At 35.7% G+C, this 27424-nt stretch overlaps 1 protein-coding gene across 3 annotated transcripts in view; it reads right to left on the bottom strand.

Annotated features, from left to right (window-relative positions):
* Nucleotides 1–27424, bottom strand: part of LOC106876968 (uncharacterized) — a 200886-nt gene that overhangs the window by 50557 nt on the left and 122905 nt on the right. For 2 of the 3 annotated variants that reach the window (XM_052975918.1, XM_052975919.1), the window contains exon 4: nt 6319–6365. The exons of the other annotated variant lie outside the window; for it this stretch is intronic. In XM_052975918.1, coding sequence (XP_052831878.1) covers nt 6319–6353 — 35 coding nt within the window. In that variant the 5' untranslated portion in view covers nt 6354–6365. The remainder of the gene's footprint in view (nt 1–6318; nt 6366–27424) is intronic. 3 annotated transcript variants of the gene reach the window in all.

The raw sequence follows: 27424 nt of genomic DNA, 5'->3' as shown, positions 1-27424 counted from the left end.
CTGTGCATGCGCAAGGGACTTCATCACCGGAAGCCCCTCGAGTGCGCATGCGTAGTAAAATTAGTACTTAAAGAGTTTGTTTCACTTTCTAAGTAAGTTGAGTGAGAGACCTTCGATGTGACAACACCTCGCTCCTCATTGAAGCACTCTTCACCACGATGCTATCGATATGATAGCTATTTGCTCCTCTGGCATGCATCAAGGAAGCTCTTAATTTTCCAATACCGATTACAAATTAATCAGCAGCTGCTACGCTGAGTGACACAGGATTTATATAACCAAGCATCATCAAAAAATAAAACTTATTTTTATTATGTTGTTAATTAATTGTTCTACTGTTTCTTCATATATAACTATGTTGAAAGGTGATAGAGAGAGACTAATGTCTCAATTACAACTATCAACTTTTACAGGTCTTTCAGAAGATGAATGAATTATGGGATTCATAACTGACACTATCACAAGCAAAAACTGGTGACGAACTGCTAGTTTGGACATTATAGGTGACATTAAACCAAACACTTCTCTGGTAGGGTACTGATCAAAGGCTGACATTTTGTCTGGAAATTCAAGAGGTTAAAAATGATAAGTAATGAGCTAGGAGTGGGGCACATAAGTAGGTACACAGGTAAGTAGTAAGTATATGAGAAGAGAGAATAGTTATAACTTTGCTTTGAGTAGATGGGGTGAGTGTTCTGATATTAAATCAATATTACTTGTAAGAGATATTATTTTTTTTTTAAATCAATCATGGTGAAGAGGAAAATGACACCAAAATGAACTTGTTGAAATTTTTTGAAGTCACAACACCAAAACAAACTTCTTGCATAAACCAGGGGATGAAACATGTATTACAATGATTAGTAGAAAACAGAATTTGGAGGTAATAATATATCAACCCTTTAGCATTTAAACTGGCTATACCCAACCCAAATATTCTACCTACTTTATGTTCAAACTGGCCATATCCAGTATGTCACACTTACCCTACAATGTCATTCTAAAAATAAACAATCACATCATTGAAATCTCAAATCTACAAGATAATGTATGATTAATTCAAAATAATATAAATAAACAAACATTTACATTTGACAGAGCAATCTGAATACTAAATTGTTAAATATTCTACCAGCTTTATGTTCGAACTGACCAGACCCAGCCTCTCACATCTACCCTACAATATCATTCTAAAAATAAACAATCACATCATTGAAATTTTGGAGCTTTGAGATAATGCATGATTAACTGAGAACAATCTGGATAAATAAGAATTACATTTGACAGGGTAATCTGAATGGTAAAGAGTTAAGGTAGAAGGGAGAGAAATATTTAACTATTTTCCAAACTTAATATTTAAGAAAAACCCATATTATAATATTCTAATTTCCAAATTAAGTGACTGCTAAGATTTCTCAATGTAAAAGTGACAACAAAAGTACTAGACTCTCTGATAGATCTTTCTCTCTCAAATTCTAAATACAACTCACATGTTCTTTGTTCTTTTTGTTTTAGCCATGATAGCTAAGGTCATACTGGAGCACCATCTTCAAATGTTACATATACATTACCTTTTTTCTGTTTACTGCCAACCTTCTTTGCTTAGTTTTTCTTTCTGTCCTACTTGACAAGACTACATCAATTTCTCATGATTGCCTCCAAATAATTTCCTCTATAGTCTGACTTTTTGTTTTGTATATTTCCATTAATAAAGTGCCCTATTGTTTTCAAATATGAAGGCCACTTATTATTTTTGAATCTCAGTCATCTATAGAAGGAAATGATAACCTTAATGTAACAAAATAATTAGCTTTTTAAAGTCTAAATTAACAACAACCCTAACTTGTTTGATGTAGTAAGCCAAGAAGTCTTAACCAATTTCATGAAAAGCGATGGAAAATGAGTCAGGTCTAATTAAAAATTGTTACCTCCGCCAAGGAAGGAGGTTATGTTTTCATCGGCATTGGTTTGTCCGCCTGTCCGTCTGTGTGCAAAATAACTCAAAAAGTTGTGAACGGTATTTGATGAAACTTGCAGGAAAAATTGGTAATGACACACGGAACAGATGATGAAATTTTGGTAGTGATCCAGGGATTTTATGGATTCTTGAAAGATTTTTCCTTTGTTATATTTACTCTACATGAAGTATTACAATGTTACATTCTTTGATTATCTCCCTTGAAAACACGTTCATCATTTCCACTTAACCTTTGGTGGCGTTGCTGTTTCCAAAGTTTATTTTCGTTTCTCTATTAGTAATTTTACTCCCGTGTCTATCTTAAAATGAGCTGCTTGGCGGAGGTCTGCAGAGGACGATATGACAAGCCTTGACTATTGGGATCGACTCAAAAAGCTCAGGCTTTGCTCCCTCCACTGCCGCTGTGAAACTAGCTTGCTCTTGTCAATGATGTATTATAACTGCTTCAGATGAAACCTGTTTTTAAAGGGTTTTTTTTTTAATCATATGGCTGTGTTTTTTTTTTTTAACTCCGCCAAGGAGGTTATATTTTTGCTGGCGTTGGTTTGGGAAACTGGGTGATTTTCAGCATGCGTGTATATGGGTGGAAATGAGCTGCTTGGCAGAGATCTCCACTCTCCAAGTGCTTTTCTAGTTTAAGTTAAGCCGTCATCACTAAATATGTAAATGTTGGCTCTTGGTATGACTTTTATAACAGTTTCATTATTGTTTTCACAAGATCACCTCATGAGTGCTCTTTTACATGCATTTTCCCATGCTGGCATGAGTTGGATGGATTTTTCTGAGTCCATGTTTTACAGCAAGATGCCTTTCCAGTTTCCCACCCTTTCACTACCTCTCACAATACATAGGAAAATGGTGTACTTATTCTAAAAAAGGTATAATCTAAGATAATCTTATTGTTGCTTAGGCCTAGGAAAGCACTGATCATGTGAAGTCATGATCAAAGGTTTTCAAGCTATAATCATCTATTTTTTAAGGCACAGTACATCTAGGTGTGTCTTATCCAATGTATTTTTTTAAGTAGTCCATGATTTGAGAAAAATTTGGTGACTATTTTAGCAAATCAACCATTCAGAAATCACAATCTCGGCACCAATGAGCAAATGTTTAGAAAGAGAGGTAGCTAAATCCTGTAGAAAAATTGACTGATAGATATTTACTATATAGCAGCTGTTTCTATCATAAGCATGATATATAAACACTTGCTAGATTACTTTATAATTAGAGGAATCAACATATAAATGGGTAATTGCTTCTATTATCTCCAGCAAAATGGAAAACACAGAAATTGTGAGGTTTATACCTTCCTTAAAACTATTTATTTAAAACTAACAATGTAAGCAAAATGAAATCATTCTAACTGAGGAGTCAAACCAATTTGCAGAAGGAAGTCATTATTCACCAAGCTTTTATTTACCATCACTCTACTTCACATGCCAACGTATTATCCTACAATTAATTATTCAAGAGATTTCCTATGATCAAAGCCATTCCAGATAAAGCCAATCACTTCTGTGAGGGGTATCAAGAATGACATTAGTGAATAGGTTCTCTGTTTTAAGATGGCAAGGTGTTCTATGGGGTAGATTTGGGATGTTATTTCTAGCAACTCAAGGATCCACATAGAGGCTCCCTCATTAGTCAATCTCTCTGACCCGGTGGTTTAGCTACATTCAAAGTAATATCCTATTCTTACCTGAGAGGTCAATATAATGCTTAATGTCCTAGATGAAATTTGACTTGTACTACAGAACAATATGTAAAGCTTGTAAACAAGATAAACATTTGACACTGTAGCTATTAATATGAAATATTTATTATAACAACCACACAGATTAGAGTATCAACAATTTAAAACAATATACTCATTTATTAAATACTAATTGATGACTATCAATAAACTTACAGGGCTAACTAATTCACCAATGAGTCAAAGAGATGGGGAAACTATATGGTTATGCAACCAACCAGAAATTACAAATTTCCATCAAATTACATTCTACTGACTTCAAAAGGATAAGTGATGTGTATCAAGATTAATGTAATCCAAGATGCAATCCACCTTAACCCTTTTGATACCAACCCAGCTGAAACTGCCACTGGTTCTATGATACAATTTCCCAGTTTTAAAGATGTCTAAATTAAAGTCTTCCACTAGAATTTCATATTAATTTATGTTCCAAACACAGGCCTAATAATGGTTTCAAATTTTGGTACAAGGTCAGCAAGTTTGGGGTAGTGTTCAACTGGTACTTATTTTATCAAGCCCTAAAAATGAAAGGTAAAGTTGACCTTGGCGAACTTTGAACTCGGGACAAAAGATAAATGAAATACCAGTAAGCATTTTGCCCAGTATACTAACAATTCTGCCCAGTATGCTAACAATTCTGCTATTGTTCCGTAGTACAAGTCAACTTTCATCTAGGACACTAAGCATTATATTGACCCCTTACACCGTTATTTTATTAAATCCTTAATTATTTTCAAAAATTAATTGAAACAAAGGCAGTATGTTTCAACAGAAATATGGTAACAAAAGAGTTGAACAAAGATGGAATGAACACAATCTGAATACCTTTGAACAAAGGATTGCTCAAACAAGGCTGGTCAGGTAGAAAACAATGCCACCAACACTATCACCAAATATTCTTCAAGGAGAGTAATCCTGTATTATTTAACCAGTGGTATATATTCATTGCATTATGGCTTGAAACAACAATGAATATACTGGCTCAATCATAAGGACCAATCAAATGTAGTACTGTTTGACTAAAATAGACATGTTTATTATCAACTAGTGATAAAAACATGAATGCATTTTGCACCAAAAAGCCAATATGAGAATCTCTCTCATACTAACTACTGAAATATAGTTTGTTCAACTAAAACATCCACATTTAAGTTGGGATAAATATTACCTCTAAGAGAGACATATTTATGAGTTCTGTTTGAGTCTAGTCCAATTCTAAGATAAAAATGAAGGTTAACAAATGTAGGTTACTGTAGATCATACTTATACATGCACTGACCAGCAAATATGAATGATGCTTTTATAAGAAGTCTTATTTACCATACTACTTATTGGAAGCAGATACCATTCTTATTATATTGGTCAAAGAAAATGTGACCTACAAAGATTGTTGGAACACATGACGACAACAACAACACCACTGACCGATGTCAGTACAGTTTTCTATTACATGACAGACAATAATAGTAGCACAAAGACAACAGATGTTTCACAAGCAAATTCTCTGATGATACATGGATGTAAGGGGGAGGGTGGCAGGTTATAATGCAATTATCAAAAAGAATATGAAATCAATGAAGACAAATAACAGTAAACAAAAATAAACTGACATGCATATACTGACATTTCAGGAATAAATCTCAATAAATAACAAGGAATACATGTATGTATTAGCTTATAACTCCTTCTACCATTTGCAATTATTATTAGTAACCAAAATATTGTTAACATGTCTCTTGGATGTAGGTAAGCCTTCATAGAAGCAAGTTAAAATTCAGCCTAAAACTAAAATCTAATATATGTCAAATCCTGCTAAAGTACCATAATAATAATATTTCTCACTGTAAAAGTTTGTTTAAACTAAGCAACTCGTTCATTTTAATATAGCAGATGAGAAGGATTTATCAATTATGATATTTTTGATTTAACAAATATATATAAAGGAAAGTCAAAATGCAAAGCAAAATAGGAGTGAAAAAAAAACTTGGAACTAGTGTATTTTATTTACCTGATATCTGTAAAAGCACATTGGAGTCATAAATATCTTTTGAAATTTTTTTATATTAAGCTACTAAAATCAGACATGGAAATAGAAATATAAGCTAATTCTATGAATCTACTAGAGGCAAAAATTCCAAAGAGTTATTGTGGTTAGTAAATATAAGAAAAAAGAGATGTATTTTAAAGAGGTTATTTTTAAGTCAAACCAGCAAGTTGCACACAAATTCACACAGATGAGTACAAGGGAAGGATTACTTGAAGAAAAGGATTTTGAGACTAAAAGTGTAGCAGAGGAATTACTATTCCACTGATTAAATTAAATCTGATCTCAGAATTCTTTGATTATTATTATTATTATTTGTAACAATTGTCAGAGAAGCAGGCAGAATAACTTGGAGCAGGTGAGGGTTAGGGTTAGGTAGGATTCGATGCATAAGCCAAATGTTGCATGAAATGTTGCAAGCATTTACATGCAATAATAGATGAAGCAAACTGAATCGGAGGATTGGTATAAGGGGTTGTGTGTGTGTATATATATATATACATATATACATATAAAAGAAGCGATAGTTTTATTATTACGCACCTGATTGTTATGGGGAGACTAGTACGTCTGATCATCCCAAGTGGCAGCTACATTTTTAAGCACAAGAAAGAAAATAATAATGGGTCAGAAAGAAAAAAGGGTCAGTTATTACTAAATTTTGCATGCAAGGCTAGCAATTGAATTTAATATAAAGCTTTTTATTTCTTCTTTTTAATTTTTGTTACATTCACAACTCACTAAAGTGCATAATCAAAATAAGAATTTTTTTAGCCAATGAAAATATAAGAGTAAGTTAAGAGCAACAAATTAGTGTTCAAAGGTTAAAAATAAAAAAAAAGGAACAATAAAGAAATAGCCAATCTCATAGTAGTGCAATCAAGAATATTCTGCAGCTTCATTCCACATTCTAGCAGAAGTAACATGCATTTCTGATATGTACATATGCTGTCCATCCCATGCCAACATGGAAAACGAACATTAATTGATGAAGATGATGATGATAATGAGGTATCTATGTATAGGTATATATAAAGACAGTAATTGGAAACAAACAAAAGTAACACAAGAATCTTTGGTGTCAGTTGAGTTAAGTGTTATGTAGAATATAAGAAAAGTCTTCAAAAGCAATGCTGATGGGAGAAATATGAAATGTTCTCAAAGACTTCAATTTCCAACACAAATATTTACTCCCCAATTCCATTTTCAATTGGTATTTAATTATAACAGTTTCAGTTTTCACAATGATATTCAGTTTCTTATTCTTTCAGTTATATTTTAAGTTCTGTAAATTTTTGAAACACTTGAAATGCTTGCATTGAATTTCTTAGGTTGCTCTTTGTCCAGAAGGTGGAAAAGAAAAGACAAAAAAAGTCAATAACAAAAACTACAGAAGGAAATTTAATGATGACAAGGATAGGAACAGTGCTGAAACAATCTCAACAATGAAACATCATCAATTGATAATTCCAAAGATAATGATGACAGTGATGATGATAATAATGACAGCATTACTAAAAGAACATCAACAATATTGAAACAACAATGCGACAACTACTAGAATATTGATCAATATCAATAGTATTGGAACATCAACAGTATTGGAACATCAACAGTATTGGAACAACACCTACAATACTGACCAACATCAAAGTAGCAAGACAACACTGACATTATTGAAACAATACCAAAACAACATATCAACAGAATTAAACATTGTTGGCAAATTATGACAATAAAGTTGGTAATGTCGGTCTTTTTATCTGGCACCAGTATTGGATGAGGGGTCAGATGTAAAACTGAAACAAATTTGGAGAATAGAAAGAGAAAGGGGTTTTGAAATCTAAAATAGCTAACTCCTAATAAATGTGGCTTCTATTTTGGTATCAACACTTTGTTTCCTAGTCATCTTCAGCAATAATGTACTCCTTTTTAGTCTCCTTTCCTCTTCCCTCAATCTATCTCCTCTTTTACACAATTATTTTTCATTTTATTTATATATTTATCTATGGGAGAGGGTGTATGTATGCATGCTTGTGCATATATGTATACATCTACACAAAGAGGAAAAAAATAAAAACATTATTTCATTTACTTACCTCTAACCCAACCATATTTTCAACTATATTTGGTTAACATATTGTTCTATTCTTTTTATTAGCTATTATTTTTTTAATTTCTAATTTCATTTTTTAACATGTTATTTTATTCCATTTTTTATTTACTTATTTTTTTATTCTTTTCAATTTTTAATTTATTTCATATTTATTTATATTTTACTCTTTTACTTGTTTCAGTCATTTGACTGCAGCCATGCTGGAGCACCACCTTTGTAAGCCTAGCACTTGTTCTATTGGTCTCTTTTACCGAACCGTTAAATTATGGGGAACGTAAACACACCAACATCAATTGTCAAGCAATGGTGGGGCGACAAACCCAGAGACACAAAGACATTCACACACAAACACATATATATACATGACAAGCTTCTTTCAGTTTCTGTCTATCAAATCCACTCAAAAGGCTTTGGTCAGCCCAAGGTAATAGTAAAAGACACTTGCCCAAGGTGCCATTTATATATTTTTTATTTTATTTTTATTTTGCTTCCCCTACTTCCACCTAATTCCTCATACCCCTCCTCATTTTCCCAACCCCTATTTTCTTCTTTCTTTCTCTCCTTTCTCCTCTCTAACATTTTACTAATGTTATGAACACTGATTAGTCCACATTACTCTGTAAGGAGAATATGGCCAGTTTCCTAGTTTCTCTGGCATATATATTCCTCCCTGGACAGGACACCGATCCTTCACAAGATTACTCTTTTTACCAACTGAGTGAACTGGAGTAACATGAAATGAAGTGTTTTGCTCAAGAAAACAATGCATTGCCCGGTCCAGGAAGCAAAACCACAATCTTACATTCATGAGTCCAACCCCCTAACCATTAAGCCATGTGCCACCACAACACTGTATTAGCCATCTCTATTTTTGTCAATATCACAATAATTACTAATATGAAAACTGAAAGTTAAAAGTTGCCAAATATGAAAGTTTATTTTATTTTTTATCTTTGAATGATATCAGTGAAGAATTTCACTGGAAAAGAAGATATAAGATTGCCAGGTTTTTGTCTCTCTCACCAAGGTCAGCAGCTATCGGACGCCGACGAAGGGAAATAACCCTGAAATCCGGATACGTTCGTGCTGCAGATTGAGGTGAGAGGGATAACTTCCCTTGGCAAACAGGACACAGTCGTGTGTCGATAAGCCAGCTGGAGGAGATGTCCTCCTGGGGCTAAAAGCAACAGTAACATCCACCCCTAGGGGTCAGCCACACTTAAGTGGCAATATACTACACTTTATCGTGCAGTTACTGTTAATACTTCATTTAGAGAATTAACATTGTTTAGTTTTGTTTCACTTCTTATTGGAGCTGCAAATTTGATATTTGGAGAAGGAAGAAGAAACTAACCACAGAAGTTAAAAGTTAATTGTCTGCAAAGTATTATTTTTTTGCTTCTTAGAAAACCTAAGCTTACTTCATTTTCCATGGAGATTACAATCGTTGATTCCTAACTGATTCCTCTTAGGGGAATAGAATGTTGTGCTAATAGACATATTGAAGAGACAGAAGACTTGTCAGTCTGCTGCTGCTACCACTACAACTACTATCACCACTCCTACTACCACTCCTCCTGCAGCTTCTGCTACCACCACAACTACTATTAGGATTATTAATTACTAATACAACAATAATAACCACTGCTCCTACTATTACTCCTACTACTACTCAAACTTGTCCTGTCCAGAAAGCTACTTCTTGAAATCATTGCCCAACTCGCCATGTACTCTTCTTGAAAGAAGAGAGAATGAAGAAGAGAAAGAAGGAATATATAAACCACAGCTAGATACCAAAAACCATCGATAACTGACCACCTACAAGCACCCCACCAGAATCACTAATCTATTTTTCTTTTTTTCTTTTACTTGTTTCAGTCATTAGACTGCAGCCATGCTAGGGCATCACTTTGAAGAATTGTAATCTAGTGAATTGACCCCAGTACATATTCTGTTTTGTTTAGGTCCCGTACTTATTTTATTGGTCTCTTTTGCCAAACTGCTAAGTTACAGGAACATAAACACACCAACACTGACTGTCAAGGAGTGGTGGGGTGCAAGCGCATATATATAAATAACAGGCTTCCTTCAGTTTTTCTCTACCAAATTTATTCACAAGGCTTTGGTTGGCCCAAGGCTATAGTAGAAGACACTTGCCACCCAAGGTGCCACACAGCAGGACTGAATCTGGAACCATGTGTGTGAGAAACAAACTTCTTACCACACAGCCATACCAACAAAAACAAAAAAACAACAGTGAAAGAAATATCCTAAGTGGTATCATGGTATCAAAACTTTTCAATGCAACACAATTTTTTTGTCAGTGAACAGGATGCATTTTCAAGCACCACAAATTTTGACACCATATTGCAAATAAATATTGAAGAGAAGTTAACAGACTTTGTGTGTTGAAACGAAAGCGATTGCAGCATGGCAGACACAAGACAACCATTCAGAAACACACAATCGCAGATCAAAATACCTGCTATGCAAGTACATCTCTGTAATTTATAACTATAATTTTAAAGTCAGATGTTCATAAAATTTACCCCAAATTTGTGTCACTTGTAGAAAAAGTCGATATACTCTGATAACAAATAAATTGAAAATGCTAAATAAAGAATTTTTTTTAATGTTAAATCTTGTTGTTTAGGCCCAGATCAACCCTGACAGAACAAACCTATGAACAAGAGCATTCCAGCCATGACCATTTCATTTTTTTTCTATTTTTTTTCCAAGCCACTGTATCTTTTTTGTTGGCACTCCATCGCTTACGACGTCGAGGGTTCCAGTTGATCCGATCAACGGAACAGCCTGCTCGTGAAATTAACGTGCAAGTAGCTGAGAATTCCACAGACACGTGTACCCTTAACGTAGTTCTCGGGGATATTCAGCGTGACACAGAGTGACAAGGATGACCCTTTTGAATTACAGGCACAACAGAAACAGGAAGTAAGAGTGAGAGAAAGTTGTGGTGAAAGAGTACAGCAGGGTTCGCCACCATCCCCTGCCGGAGCCTCGTGGAGCTTTAGGTGTTTTCACTCAATAAACACTCACAACGCCTGGTCTGGGAATCGAAACCGCGATCCTATGACCACGAGTCCGCTGCCCTAACCACTGGGTCATTGCGCCTCCACTATATCTAAGGCTTCATTATAAAATGTGATTTTTTTAAAGATAGTGGGGTATGACATGAGGGAATGCTATTTCCATCAGGTCGTAAATGTTAACCTTGTTTGTTCAATGCTCAAATCATTGTCAACTGAGGTATCAACCTCTTAACATCAATGTTGAACATTGGGAAAGAACACACACACATCATTATTATTATTATCAAATTGATATTTGAAACTTGCAACAACTGAAGTAGATTTGCAACTTAACCTAGAAACTACATCAATCTCTTGGAGAAGCTACAAAGGCCATGAGGTATGTTCCCTACTTCTTCAAGGTCAAACCAATGACAGAAAAGGAAACAAGAATAAATAAATAATGAACGAGTGAAAATATATGTGGAATTAAATGTTTCAGATATACAGTAATTTAAAACTAATTATTCTTTATTTGTTTCAGTCATTTGACTGCAGCCATGCTGGAGCTCTGCCTTTACTCAAACAAATCAACCCCAGGACTTATTCTTTGTAGGCCTAGTACTTATTCCTATCGGTCTCTTTTGCCGAACCACTAAGCTATGGGAACATAAACACACCAACATCAGTCGTCAAGCGATGGTGGGGAACATGCATACACACACACACACATATGACAGGCTTCTTTCAGTTTCCATCCACCAAATCCACTCACAAGGTTTTGGTTGGCCCGAAGCTATAGTAGAAGACACTTGCCCAAGGTGTTACGCAGTGGGACTGAACCCAGAATCATGTGGTGGGTAAGTAAGCTACATACCACATAGACGTGCCAGAAAATTCTGTTTCGTGTGACTTCTTCCCCACCCCATCCCAACTCCCTTTTTAATACTTTTTCAATAAACTTTTAAATTCCATTGCTAAATCTCTCTCCACCACCACCTGATCAACATCTAAAATATAAAGGCAGAGTAATAGACACTGCTATTAACTTTTTCAGAGAGGGGGAGAGAGAGAGAGAGAGAGAGAGAGAGAGAGAGAGAGACAGACAGACAGACAGAGAGACAGAGAGACAGAGAGAGAGACAGAGAGAGACCACAAGAGCTTCTTTTGATTAATGGTTTTGTAGTAATGAGCACAAAGGTAATGTTTAGTCTCGTTAAATGGTAGGAACTTAGTTAGTATACTGATTATTTCAATGAAGCAATAAAAGACCTGTTAAGTACTAGAGATGTTCTTTACCAATCCAGAATAATAGCAAATAATACTTATATTGATTGTCACAGTAGTTAGAGAGAACTCACACAACATTCTTTACTGAAAGGAGAAAAAGTGTTCAGATTCAAGTTGTATAGTTAAAGGCAAACATGATTTTCTAAAGGTTACATGATTTGTTAATGACAGCTAATTTTAGCATGCCAATACTTCTTATTAATGAGTGTTAAGAATAAGTGTTTGTTGGTTAATTAGCTGTTAATTGTAATATAATGATATTAACTTCATTATATAATTTCTAAAGAACCCCTTCATCATCATTATCATCATGTTAAATATCTCCTGTTTTTTTTTTTCCTGCATAGGTCAAGTTGGTCTGCCAAGTTATTACAAATGTAGTCACGTTAGAGATGTGATTAACTTTGTATGTATATGAAAGAGAGAGTTTGCACAGTCAAGTGTACATGATTCCAAGCAGGAAAACCTACAGTTTCATTTAGTTTGTTTTTGTCACCAAAATATGTTCCACAAAATTAAATCTTTGAGAAACCTTCATTAGATAATATATTATGTTTTAGTCACACTTTCTGTTTTTGTGGGTTTTTTTCTTTCTTCCTGTTTAATTGTTTAATCAAGAAGGGCAGTATTCATGATCCCTTTCAGGGACTCCAAAATTGTGGGAGGGAGAAAGGGATCATTAAACAAAGTCCTAGCTTGAATGCTTGTAACATAGTGGACTCAGCTAAAGACATCTAAGTCTCTGGTGTTAGTGTTAAAACAAACAATGGATTTAGTCAACCACCCAGAGACAACCACAAACTGGAGAAAATATGGCCATCAAACTTCATTATGATGACAACATAATAGCCAGGCCAATAAAGTAGTCTCTACATGATATGCTTAATCAGGCAAGTTTTTCAAATCATACCCTGTTTTAAAGATGGAAGGATATTATGTTAGACAATGTAATTCTAGGTATACAATGTAACAGTATGATCATCGCTTTGACTATAGATCTGCTTGCCCAGGATTGATCAGAGAGATGTTTTGTTGTTGGCACTCCATCGCTTACGACGTCGAGGGTTCCAGTTGATCCGATCAACGGAACAGCCTGCTCGTGAAATTAACATGCAAGTGGCTGAGCACTCCACAGACACGTGTACCCTTAACGTAGTTCTCGGGGATATTCAGCGTGACACAGTGTGGCAAGGCTGACCCTTTGAATTACAGGCACAACAGAAACAGGAAGTAAGAATGAGAGAAAGTTGTGGTGAAAGAGTACGGCAGGGTTCGCCACCATCCCCTGCCGGAGCCTCGTGGAGCTTTAGGTGTTTTCGCTCAATAAACACTCACAACGCCTGATCTGGGAATCGAAACCACGATCCTATGACTGCAAGTCTGCTGCCCTAACCAATGGGCTATTGCGCCTCCACTGATCTGAGAGTAAACATTAACAATCAGGATCAAAATTTCTCAATATTGGCAAAAAGACCACCTGTGAAATTTAGCACTGTTACAGATACTTCCTTGTCAACACTCATCAACAGAAATGTAATGAGCCAGTGATTAGCTCATTAGAAATCTATAATCAACAATGCTGTTGTTCATCCCAAATGTGATATTTTTTTACTCTTTTACTTGTTTCAATCATTTGACTTCAGCTATGTTGGAGCACCACCTCAAAGGGTTTTAGTCAAAGAAACTGACTCCAGGACTTATTCTATCGGTCTCTTTTGCCAAACTGCTAGGTCATGGGGAGATAAACACATGAGCATCAGTTGTCAAGCGATGGTGGGAGGAACAAACAGACACACACACGTACATATATACAATGGTCTTCTTTCAGTTTCCATCTACTAAATCCACTCTCAAGGCCTTGGTTGGCCTGAAGCTATAATAAAAGACACTTGCCCAAGGTGCCACACAATGGGACTGAACCTGGAACAATGTGGTTGGGAAGAAAGCTTCCAACCATACAGCCACAACTACACCTAAATACAAAAAAAAAAAGTAGATTATACATGCTTGCACTTGAGAGATGTTGCTATTTGTAGAGTATACATAAGTATCCTTTCAGAACACAAAAGAATTTCTCTACTCTAAGAAAAATACTGTATTTTAATGTCTATAAGGAACCCTTCTTTGTCAAAAATTAGATTTAAAAGATATGGAAGTTTCTTACACATGGATAGCATTATAATCCCTTACAAAACCTTTTTACCAAATTTTAAGCCCCCAAAATTAGGGGGTTCCTTATACACATTAAAATACAGTAATTGTTTTGATAATGCAAAGAATATTAGTCTGCCAGAAATTACAGGAAAGTGTAACCTCCAATAGGAATCATATAGACTCATTAGGCAAGTTTCTCAGTTTCCTGGCACATATAATATTCCTTGGACAGGATACCAGTCTGTCAATGGATTACTCATCTTTGCCAGCTGAGTGTAATGAAGCAAAGTGAAACAAAGTGCTTTGCTCAAGAACATGATGTGTTGCCCAGTCCAGGAGTCAAAACCACCATCTTAAAATCAGGAGTCAAACACCCTAACCATGAAGCCAAGAACGTCCTTGAAGGTGCCCATTAAAAGTGAATCATTCTTGAAATATATATATATATATATTTTTTTACACCTATTTTTGTATTGGTTGAAGTTTCATTCTCATCAGTGTTACCATTCACACATTATTGCATAAACAATATTTATTTTTGCATTTGAGTAATGGTTTGTGTTACTGTTATTGATCCTAATGATTTTTGTTTGTTTCCACCCACCCACCCCTTGCATGAAATTTCATAAATTCCTTTAGTAGGTTTAATATTATCTTTAGATAATTAATAGCTCAAGTAGATAAACATAGTGTTGGAACCAACAAATATTTTCTCCTCCAATTGTTCCATTAATTCTACAAGGTTCATTCATTTGAATTTTCAATTTATGATGCAAATGAATCATATTAACAATATAATTGATTCCTTTTTTAAATATTGCATTGTTTAATTGTATCATCATCATCATTATTATTATTATTATTATTATTATAATTATTATTATTATTACTGATGTGATTTGTTATTATTAGACAAGCTGACAGAATCATTACATCTGAAGAAAAAAAATGCCTGGTATTTGTTCTGGATCATTATGCCCGGAGTTCAAACACCATTGAGGTCTTTCCTACAAGGGTTGATGAAATAAAGAACCAGTCGATCAAGTAATGGGTTTGATGTAATTAACTAACACTCACCCCTTACATTCGCTTCAAGTAAGAAGACCATGCCTCAATGATTTGTTGACAGAAAAAATTGACAATACCAGCCATCACACTTTTGTACAAGTACATCAACAAACAGACCTCAAAACTCCACACATATATGATGGTTTTCTTTCAGATTCTGCCAAATAAATCCACTCGCAAGGCTTTCATTGAACTGGGACTATAGTAGACACTTTCCCAAGGTACCACACAATGGGACTGAACTTGAAACCATGTAGTTAGGAAGCAAACTTTTTAACTACACAGCTATGCCTGATATAATGACAGAAAGGTATACTGACAAGTTTTAGAACATTCTGCTGTAGAAGAGGAGGTATTATTTTAGCCCAAAGTCACTCCTGACAAAACAGATCTATGATCAAGAATATTCCAACCATGGTAACTCTGGATTTTATTTTAGGCATTGTATATCTGGGACAACACTATGCAATATGTCTTCTTTTTTTTTTTTTTTTTTTTTTTTTTTTAAGATTAGCTCATCTGGTACTTATTTTATCAACTCTGAAAGAATGAAAAGCAAAGTCAACCTCAGAGGAATTTGAAACTCAGAATGTAAAGACAGATAAAATGCCACAGAGCATTCTGCCTGGTGTGCTAATGATTCTGCCAGCTTGGCACCTTAATACATGTAAATGTTGAAATTTCAAGAGAGCTTTTACAAGAGAGCTTTTACAAGAGAGCTTTTACAAGAGAGCTTTTACAAGAGAGCTTTTACATGGCTACTGGTTACCTTGATTTGCTTGAATAGCAGCCAAATCTTTATTAATTTACATTCTATCATTTTTAAAAATTGTTACCTTACACTACATCATTTATGTAGTCTTAAACCCTCCTTTAAAAAAAATATAGATAGCCATAGCTGAAACACTTTCAATCATACGTCAGTTCAATCCGCACCTCTTAGTAGCTAAACAATAACAACTTATAAACTTATAAGTGGAGGTACTTAATGAAAATACTTAACATTTTGTTATACACTGAGAAAAATTAATTGGACTGCAGCCATACTGGGGCACAATCTCCAAAGGATTTTAGTCTATGATATCAACCCCAGTTCTTTATTTAGTACTTATTGTATTGACCACAGATAGAGGAATAGTAAAATCAACTGGGAATGTAGCCATATACAAGGTATTGATGTTTGCATTCAACTGATTCAGCCAAACTCTGCCTGTATCTGTGCATACACACACATGCACTCACCCCCCCCCCCTCACACGCACTTTTATATTGTTAAGAAGTGTATTCCTAGTTATGACATAAAACCTATCAGAAAGTTACCATTGGTTTCATGTTCACTATTGCACTTGGCAATATTGACAACCCTTCAGAGAAGTTAGCTGAAAGTACACAACCTCTTTAACTCTTTCATTATTATATTTCTTTCAAACTATACTGCTTTTGTTTCAATTAATTTTGAAAATAATGAAGAATTTAATCATATAACCTTATCAATATTAAACTGGTGTTTGGAACATAATTTGACATGAAATTTTGATGAGAAGTTATAATATAAATCACTTTAAAACAGCAAGTTTGTGTCTTGGAACCAGGGCAGATTCAGGTGGTTTGGTATCAAAATGGTTAATGCTTGAGGTGAATATACAGAATATACAAAGCTTGCACTGCCTATTTCTGTTCAGGTATGCCCAGGTTGTTCCAGCAGTTTTCAGTCAATTATTTATCATGTTCCCTACTCTTTTAGTCACAATATATAGCCAGCTAATGCTATAACATTGTGCCTCACTTGGATTTTAAAAGAAGACCTGTGATTATTTAACCTTGCCTTAAAGGGGACCTCCATTGTCCCAAAATATTTCTGTGTGCATGTCCCACCATTGTTGTTGCTGTTGGACAATACCACCTCTTCTCTGCAGACCATTCTCAATGTTGCACTGATATGTCACTAAGCACTTACTGCAGACCTTACATAAGCATCTTGCTTCTGTGTGGATTTGGGGCATTCACTAATATCTTTTTGATATTAGGTGCACAACTGAACGAAACTCTGAAGTTATACCTATAGCATAATCTTCTATACTTATGAGACTGTGTAAAATGCTTATCCACTAACCTAATGTAGGCTCTTCCTACACAGAGTGAGAAGGGCAGGACAAACAAGAGGACTTTACAGGAGCACTTCCTCTTGTGGATGTTAGGGCCAGTGTATAGGTGATGCAGTCCTTAAATCCACTGGTTGTTACAGCCTCATTGTAATAAAGTGCCACTGTATCAAAAAAATCCTTGAAGGACATGTCTGATATCCTCTTTCTGACACTCTTAATGAGGTTTTTAAAGACTACAGATGGATGGCAGGAGGTTGTGTTGATGTATGACAGCCTTTCATTAGGTTTGCATTTGGGTGTGTATGATCTGTTGCCCAAATTAGGCATTGTGTCTAAGAAATTTACTATGGTATGGTTGGTCTCTATGATAACCTTAAGTCCTAGAAGTTATGAGTGTGGATCAGGTCCTTCCTAAACTTGTCCAGAATATACCCATTCGAGTATGAGAGATGGATGATATGCCATTGCTATACAGGCCCAAAGTGTATCGGTGGGTATTTCTTAGGGTGCTTAATATAAATAATCATATAAAATTGCAGATATCCATGCTATTGAATGCTGCCATTGCCACACCAAAGGAGCCTTATGGACCTGTTTCTTTGACTCAGGCTGCGCATTTCTCAAAACCGCAGGGCTTTCCTGGCAAGCATGCATGTACAAACACAAACACACACATGCATATATATATATTTATGCACATACATCCAGTGGGCTTCTGCACAATTTCACTCCTAAAATTTTGGTCAGAGATACTTTGCAAGGTAACATGCAGTGAGATTGATCACCAAACCTGATGAGTACAAAACAAGCTTCTTACTATAGATATATATAAAAAAAAAATTGTGGGAAGCATATAGACAGGTAAACAAATATAGTTTATACACCCATAACACAATCCAGAAATATAAAACAAAGTCCCTATAATACAGAATGAGAAGTATTAGCAATTTCATGCAAATATGCAAGGAAGCTTTTTTAAGCTTTGTACTTATGTGGTTCACTTACAAAGAAATAGCAAAGGTAATTTTTCATGCTAACCTTTATGCCTAAAATATTATTATATACTTTTAGTTTCCACAAGATATCTCATGATCAGAATGTAAAGAATTTTAACTTCCCTGTTACTTTTAGTTCATACAAATTTCCTTCAAGTGTTAGGCTTTTCAGTATACTATACAAACTTTAGATCAGAAGTTCTCAATGTGGGCAGTATCACCACCAAGCAGGGTGCTGGGCATGTCATTAGGCTTTAGGGGCAGTGACATAACATAATTAACAAACTAAATTTCATGACAGCAGGGTGTGATTTGAAGGAAATTTGGCTGCTTTTTCTTGCAGATCAAACAACCACATAACATACTCTTTGGTTTAACTACTACTACCAGTTTAAATGAAATCTAAGGATTTTCTTTGCTTTTGTTTTAGTAAAAATATAATTTAAGAACATTCATAGGAAACCAAGAGACAAACAGAAATGATAAAAAATAAAGCCAAACCTATAAATTCGACTACAACTGGGAAGAGTAGTTCAGTCCATTCCAGGTAAATATAGGTAAGAGAATAGATAATTCAAAGTTAAGGTGTTTAAGTAACATAGAAAACATTCTCAGAATACTGAAAATATGAGAAATGGGCGTGGCAGTAGGTGCATGTGTGTGTTTATTCACTACTGGGGCAGAGAAGGAACAAGTATGTAGGTTGTTTCAAGCAGGAAAGTACAAGCAGCACTTGTAGAAGATTTGCTAAACTCAATGAAGCAGAATTGGCAGTGAAAAAAAAAACTGACTTCTGACAGCTACCAATTCCCAGCAGTTGAAGAAGCTATATTGGATAGCAGCAGAAGCAACAAGAGGCTTGAGAGAACAACACATGTGCATTCTCTGTGGTTGTAGTAGAGAAGAATAGGATACATACTCTATTTCCGTTTCTATCCGTCTGTTTTGTTTCTCTCATACATACACATGAGACAAAAAGAATCTTTCTCACAAAAACAGTTAAAGTTACACGCATTGTACTGAAGAAGCATATTGAAAGCATAAAACATGCAGTCACACATACAGGCAAGCAGGACAGACATTCCAGGATGAACACAAAGGAATAAAATTAAATAATTTCGTATACATGTCTCAAAAATTGACAACTACTTTTCCAAACTCTTCATTTACTCACTGTAAGTGCATAGACACATACACACACACTTGCCTAAAGCAAAGAGACAAACATAATACATATGTTACAGAATACATTACATACACACACACACACATGCACAACCATAACTAGTTAATGGGACACAAACATTACAAATATGTATAAAGTAAGCCATGTATACATGGTTCAATGAACAAACAAAAAGAAGTAGTACTCAATAATTTCGGTTAGTTAAGAATTTAAAAGAAATTTTAAATGGTTTCTAGGTATTTAGGCCTCCACTGTCAGTTCAGGTCATGTGATCATTTTTGTTTATCATGGTAACATCATCTATTTTCTTCTTAACCCTCTCAGACCTAGGCCCCTGTATCTAACTTTACCCTCCACTTGAGATCCTGAACAAAAAAATAAACAGTTGCATATGCAGCTCAGGAGTAACAATTGCAGGCAAACTCATGGACAGAATCACAAAACAAAAAATCAGGAGAAAACAATAATAGGCCAATCTCTCAACTAGCATATTTGTTCATCCAAATTGCTACTTTCCTCATCACTTCCACCAGTTTGATTGTCCAAATCACTCTCATTGCCTGCATGAGAGTAAACTCTTCATTCGAAGAATTCAATATCATAAATAATTTTCTCAGCAGTAAAGTGTCTAGTCCTTCTGATTTAGCAAGCGAAATGCTGGGTTTATTACACACTTGTTCCATTACAAAAAAAAATTTTTTAATAATTTTTGGGGTTTTTTTTTTTTCAATTCATAGGCGCAGGAGTGGCTGTGTGGTAAGTAGCTTGCTTACCAACCACATGGTTCCGGGTTCAGTCCCACTGCGTGGCACCTTGGGCAAGTGTCTTCTACTATAGCCTCGGGCCGACCAAAGCCTTGTAAGTGGATTTGGTAGACGGAAACTGAAAGAAGCCTGTTGTATATATGTATATATATATGTATGTGTGTTTGTGTGTCTGTGTTTGTCCCTCCACCATCGCTTGACAACCGATGCTGGTGTGTTTATGTCCCCATAACTTAGCGGTTCGGAAAAAAGAGACCGATAGAATAAGTACTAGGCTTACAAAGAATAAGTCCTGGGGTCGATTTTCTCGACTAAAGGCGGTGCTCCAGCATGGCCGCAGTCAAATGACTGAAACAAGTAAAAGAGAAATTAAAAACAAAAGAAAACAGCTATGGGGGACACTGCTAACAAGGAGTCATAAAGATACTTGATTATAAAGCTGTAACATAATCAGTTGTCTATTTTTACTACTTCATCTTCATTTTCTATGCATGCTGTTCATTACCGTTTTATCAAGAATCTGGTAGAGATTACATTTAGGATATTCCCACTATCAGGAATATGGTGTGATAGGGTTAAGCCCACACGGTGCACACCGGATGTTGGCATCATTTTGTCAACATTCTGCAACATGATATAGTCAGTAATAACAGTACTTTACATTTGATGCTGCATGTGGTAGGGTAGACATGATGTTGACATCAATTAACCATTTGATCATCATTCTGTCAGTGTGGTATTTCAATGACAACAATTATCACATGGGGTAAATGATATGATGGTGTCAAACGCCAGTGTGGAATGGTGGCAGCTGATGAAGGAAATGTTCTCTATGTGACTTGTGTGTTTTCTGTACTTGTTTATCATTTTGTCTACGTTTTGTTTGCAATGTCCTGTACCCAGATATGCATCCATATTATACAGGTAGATGTAAGTATGTACATACATGTACGTATATATATGCATATACTCATTTATTATTTGTATTACAAATGAGCTCACCTAACCGACATGAGTATTCTGTTTATTTCTATAGGCATTAGAAGCTGTATACCCAGCCATTGTGTGGCGGTCAGTTTACCTTAGACAAAACCGTCCATACAAACTGAAATTCCAATGAAAATTTATTAGTGAGTACATTTAGCTCCTTTATACTGACAACTATTTACTTCCTAAATAGGAAAAACACACTTGGATATTTCTTTGAAGGATTTTCTGCTACCTGGAAGCACAGACTATCCAGTAAGCCAGCTCCTTCATAATGTGTATACGATGGAAAGAATATTTTTTCGACAACACCTGCAGAAATGATAAAATACCAAACCCAGACAATGACTTGAAGTGTTTATGCAAATCTCATTGCAATCGATCACAAAATCATCACCTTATGGGATTTGAGGAGGATCTAATCAATATGATTAGGAATATCAAATTAAAGAAAAATCCACTCCATAATAATAAACATATGAGGAAATTGGACAATCTGATTAAGCAACTTAAACAAGCATTAGGGAATCAAGTACAAAACTGGAAACTTGTACAATGTTAACATGATAATTTGAAATGAATTCTACAGTAATTAGAAGCAAGCATCTCTTTCTATTCTAAATAATATTAATTCTACAGGATTAGAAATTGTCAAAAGCCTTGGACTTGCTGATAACTCTGAACCTTATGTACTCATTGATACTCCAGATAAGCCTAAAGAACCATAATCCAAAGTTTGGAGATAAACCTATTGTCAGGCTTAGATAGGCAAATGCTCATCAAAGTCGGATACTGATAAATTGAGCAAGAAAACTTTACATAAAGTAATACCAATATTAAAATCTATAAGCAAACTTAGACTATGGTTGGATCTGATGAGGTTATAAATTGGTTTATTACATTTTCATGATAGCTTTCATCATCATCTCAAGCATTCTCTCATTTCATGCAGTGTCCCTCCCAATCAGTTGGAGGCCCTAGCTGTTAATTGGAAGGCATGGAGATCTATGTGTGATGCTGGAGTAGAGTGTTTTGAAATTGAACACAGGAGACTGCATGAAGAGAGGAGGAGGAGTCATCAATCCTCTGCAGCAGTTGTTCAGGGGTCACTTTCAGTAGCCTCAGAGCCACAGGATCTGCCAATCTCATATCAGTCTCGTCAGCCACATCTGCTCCTATGCGAAACAATGTATGGAGGAAGAGAAGGATGAATGTCTTGAATCAACGCTGTCATCACCTTTGATGGACTGTTGCGAGTAAGCAAGCACATCCATCAATCCATCTCCTCCACCCACTGAGAGGATCATGAGAGGAGAGTCCTTAGGCACCTCCTTCAATCAGAAGCAATTGTCATTAGACTTTCCAGTTGGCTTCTCAAGCATGACCAACCGAGACTATGGATGTTTTCCAACCATCTCATTTTTGGTTTCCCTAGGTCTCCTGTTGGTTGGCTCAGCTTAAAGAGTCTGTCTTGTGATTGTATTCACTGACGTTCTAATCACATGTCTGTAGTACTGGACCTGTGACCACTCAATTTTGAGAAGTAGTGGCTCAACCTGGAGAGACTCAATGAGTTCCAAGCTATACACCCTGTCAAGTAATGTTACTCCAGAGACCCTTCAGAAGAGCACCATTTTGGCCACTTGTATTCACAACCATACTCTTTCAGTCATTATCCAACATTCATGAACATAGATGAGGCTAGACATAACAACCAAATTAAAAATAGTGAGTATGGCTTTTTTCCTTTTCAAGGATTAAAAAATTGCAGCTGGTGCATTACTGTGCCAGCATCTGCATTTCTAGCATCCAATTCAGCTCTGTCCAAACCTTGTTAGTTAATAACATTATGCAAATTAAACCTATTTACCTATGTTCTAGTTTGTAGACAGTATAACTAGCTACAAGCTACTGACTGATACGTCCATGGACAAAACAAAAAAAAAAAGAGAAATGGATACTCTTTCTCTGATTAAGGTCTAGGGAGAGTAGAAACTAAGCTGTATTGATCCTACTTTATCTGCTGAGAGAAAAAAAAACCTGTAGTGTAACCACTTTATTTACTTTACACAGAGAAGTTAAAATTGTATGTTTATAAAAATGGCTTTACCTGTCAAAACATTTCAAATTATTCAAAAGCACTGCAGAGTGCATTCCTTCCTTTCTCACATCATCGGATTGACAAACAGCCCCTGGTGACTTCTTTTGCTAGCATTTTGTCCTTGCCATGAGAAAATACAAATGTGACTTTCCATTACCTTCTTTCAAGTACTTTTTACAAGACAACCATCTTGTTGGTTAGATTGATAACTTTGGTGCAAGCATGGTTGTGTGGTAAGAAACTTACTTTCCAACCACATGGTTCTGAGTTCAGACACCTTGGGCAAATGTCTTCTACTATAGCCTCAGGCTGACCAAGGCCTTGTGAGTGCATTTGGTAGACAGAAACTGAAATAAATCTGGTGTGTGTGTGTGTGTGTGTGTGTGTGTGTGTGTGTGTGTGCGCACATATTTGTGTCTGTGTTTGTACCCCACCACCACCTGACAACTGGTGTCAGTGTGTTTATGTCCCTGTAACTTAAAAATTCAGCAAAAGAGACCAATGAAATAAGTACAAGGCTTAAAAAAAATAAGTCCTTCGGTGGATTTGTCCAAACATGGCCACTGTCAAATGACTGAAAGAAGATAAAAGATATCTGGGCACTGAGAATACGAACAAATACAACAAAGCATTTGGTTCACCACTAAAAAGCGACAACATATACAGCTAGGAATTTAGTCTGAGGTTCTGACTGCAAAGTTGTTACTTTGAAGTGCATTACTAATTAATGAACCAAATTGTCTGCACATGTACTAATGAAATCTAATTTATATACATTATAAATCATTATAAGCTACAAATCTCTCCAAAGCAAAAGATGGAGAATCGGATCAATCTCACTTTTTTTTTTGCACACAACAGATAAAACCCTATGGTATAATCACTTTTTTTTTTTTATATAGCCAAGCTAAAATTGTATGCTTATCAAAAAGATTATATCTTTTGTTACAATTCAATTTATCCAGGAGTGCTGGGTGATGCCTTATGTATGTAGGTATGCACGCACGCACACATACATACACACACACAAATAATACACTTTGATAACGAAAGAGGAAGCAAGTAATCCAAATGTTCTATATTTTGTTCATATGTGTATTATAGATATTTGTTTCTTATTCCAGTTTGAAAATCTGTGATCATTCATCCTGAAAGACTGCAGAGCATGGAACTTGAGTAGTGGCTGAGTACTTAGTTTAATTAAGTGTGTGTGTGTGTGTGTGTGTGTGTATACATATACAGGTGTACACACACATATACACACACACACACACAAATATACATATGAAGGGACCATCCTGGCTTAAAACCTTTTGATGTCAGTAATGAATCCACCTTGTTACATTCAGGCTAAATTTTTTGTCTGACAATTAACTTCCACCTTTCCTCTACCTGTCTCAGAGGTCCTGCAGCATGCATGCACATATTATTTAGAATTAATGGATTTTATTTTTCCCTACTACAAAAGTTGCCAGCAAAGAAAATGCCAGGTAATTTACTTCAAGTAAAGTGTACAGCTACCACACACACACACTCACACACACTCACACACACACAACTTGTCATAAATCTACTTACTTTTTAAAATAGTGAAATACCACAGAGAGGTGATTAATTAAGATAATCCTAATCTTTAATCTTGTTATGAGGTCACAATACAGAGACAAATATGTACACATTTCACTCACACACATACATACATCCCATCAGAATCAGACTCAACAAAGCTAAATAGTGTCGCATTTTCTTTGGGGTTCAAACTCTATTATAAGTGAATACTCTGCTTACAATCTATCAATCTATTATTAATCTAGTTCTATATTTAGAAGTATGTTTCAGCAGGAGTTATATTGTAATTGTTGCTTAGCACCCAAGCATTCAACCTTGCCTTTTTGTGGGCATAGTCTATTCTGGAAGATATTCACCAATGTGTTTTTTTCTGCTTTAAGACGATAAAGTATGATTTGAAGTTGCAAATTTTCATTAAACTGAATGAACATGTTTGCAAGGGTTTTATTAATGCCATGTGAGAATTCGTTATGTTTTGTTTTCTTTTGCTTTTATTTTTATACTTATGTTCAGCCAGTGCCGATGGGCTGGCCCCTATGCAGATGACACGTAAAATACACCATTTCGAGCATGGCCGTTGATCGTTACCAACGTCACCTCCTTGGCACTTGTGCAAGTGGCACGTGAAAAGATATTCGAGTGAGATCATTGCCAGTGCCGATGGATTGGTTCCTGTGCAGGTGGCACGCAAAATACACCATTTCGAGCGTGGCCGTCACCAGTACCATCTGACTGGCCCTCATGCTGGTGGCACGTAAAACACCCACTACACTCTCGGAGTAGTTGGCGTTAGGAAGGGCATCCAGCTGTAGAAACTCTGCCAAATCAGATTGGAGCCTGGTGTCGCCTCCTGGTCCACCAGTCCTTAGTCAAATCGTCCAACCCATGCTAGCATCGAAAGCGGACGTTAAACAATGATGATGATGATGATGATGATTGATATGACTGATACAATTTCTTCAGTTTAGCTCACTAAGATTGATGAGATGGCTGTTCAGCTTGTTCCTCTAAAAGTGATGAGATTGATACAATTTATGTTTAGGTTAGCACTCTAAGATTGCTATGATTGATACAACTTATTTTCAGCCTGATCCTCTAAGATTAATAAACTGATAAAATTTATGTTCAGCTTGGCCTTCAAAGATTGACATGACTATCAATCATGACTTATGAACATCTGTAAGACAAATGTCTGTAGGAGAAATCTGGATGGAAGGGAACGATCAGGAATAGTGGTTTATGAGGGGACATGTTGGACAGTGAAACACGGAAGTGGTGTGACAGCAGGAGACGTAAATGAGTAGATGTGGTATGCAAGTAGCTATTTCATATGAGCAGATGCTGTTGTAGAAGCAAGTGACAAAAAAGAGGGAAACAGCACTATTTTGATCTAAGACTACTGAAATATGTACTACCAATAAACTGTCTGGGAATGGGAGATTCAATCACTGATACTCTTTGCTTACAACAACTGAGAATATTTAATGAAATAAATCTAACTCCAATAAGTTACTATTGATACAATTGCTATCAAGAATCAGTAAAGGTCATCTGGAAATCCAGAAGAATTGGAAAAGGTCATCAGGAATTGCTGAAATGTTTGTTAGATTTGTCTCAGATCAACATGATTTATACGAAACAATAAAGGTAAAAAGTAATGATTTACAAAATCTGAGGTTCACAACAATCAACCAGAATCTATTCTTTCTTGAGAACTATTCATTGAGATATGAAACGTATTTGAACACAAACACACACTCATTATCAATAGCACATACCCAATGTATGAGCTTTGTTTGTTCACCAGTACACTGTGGTTTAGCACAGTGGAGATGACTCCCTCCAAGCACTGGGTGTTAAAACATCTGAAAGGCGAGACAGCGCACCAGCAAGCAAACAAAACACATACATTGAGTATGTGTGATAAATAATATTCACAGCACTAGCACAGTTTCTAATTCATAATTAAACGAAAATATATCTATATATATAAAATCCTCTGTATGGGTGTGTGTGTGTGTGTTTCCTTTATGCACGGCTAAACCTCTGGATCAATCTGTACCAAATTTGGTATGAAGGTCTTTCATTACTCAGGAACAGTTCTGGGGGAGGGGGGGATCAAATTTGGGCCCTTGTTCATATAAGGCGTCGCAGCCCCCTTCCCCCTATACAGCCCATCCGGGGGTTTTTTCCAGCGGTATAATACCAAATTTGGCATGAAGGTTTTTCATTACTCAGGGAAGGTTGTAGTGTATATATATATATATATATATATATATATATAT

Source organism: Octopus bimaculoides, chromosome 23 (assembly GCF_001194135.2).
Source record: "Octopus bimaculoides isolate UCB-OBI-ISO-001 chromosome 23, ASM119413v2, whole genome shotgun sequence".
NCBI lineage: Eukaryota > Metazoa > Mollusca > Cephalopoda > Octopoda > Octopodidae > Octopus > Octopus bimaculoides.
The sequence above is the reverse complement of the archived record's forward strand: the minus strand, read 5'-3'. Positions and strand labels throughout refer to the sequence as shown.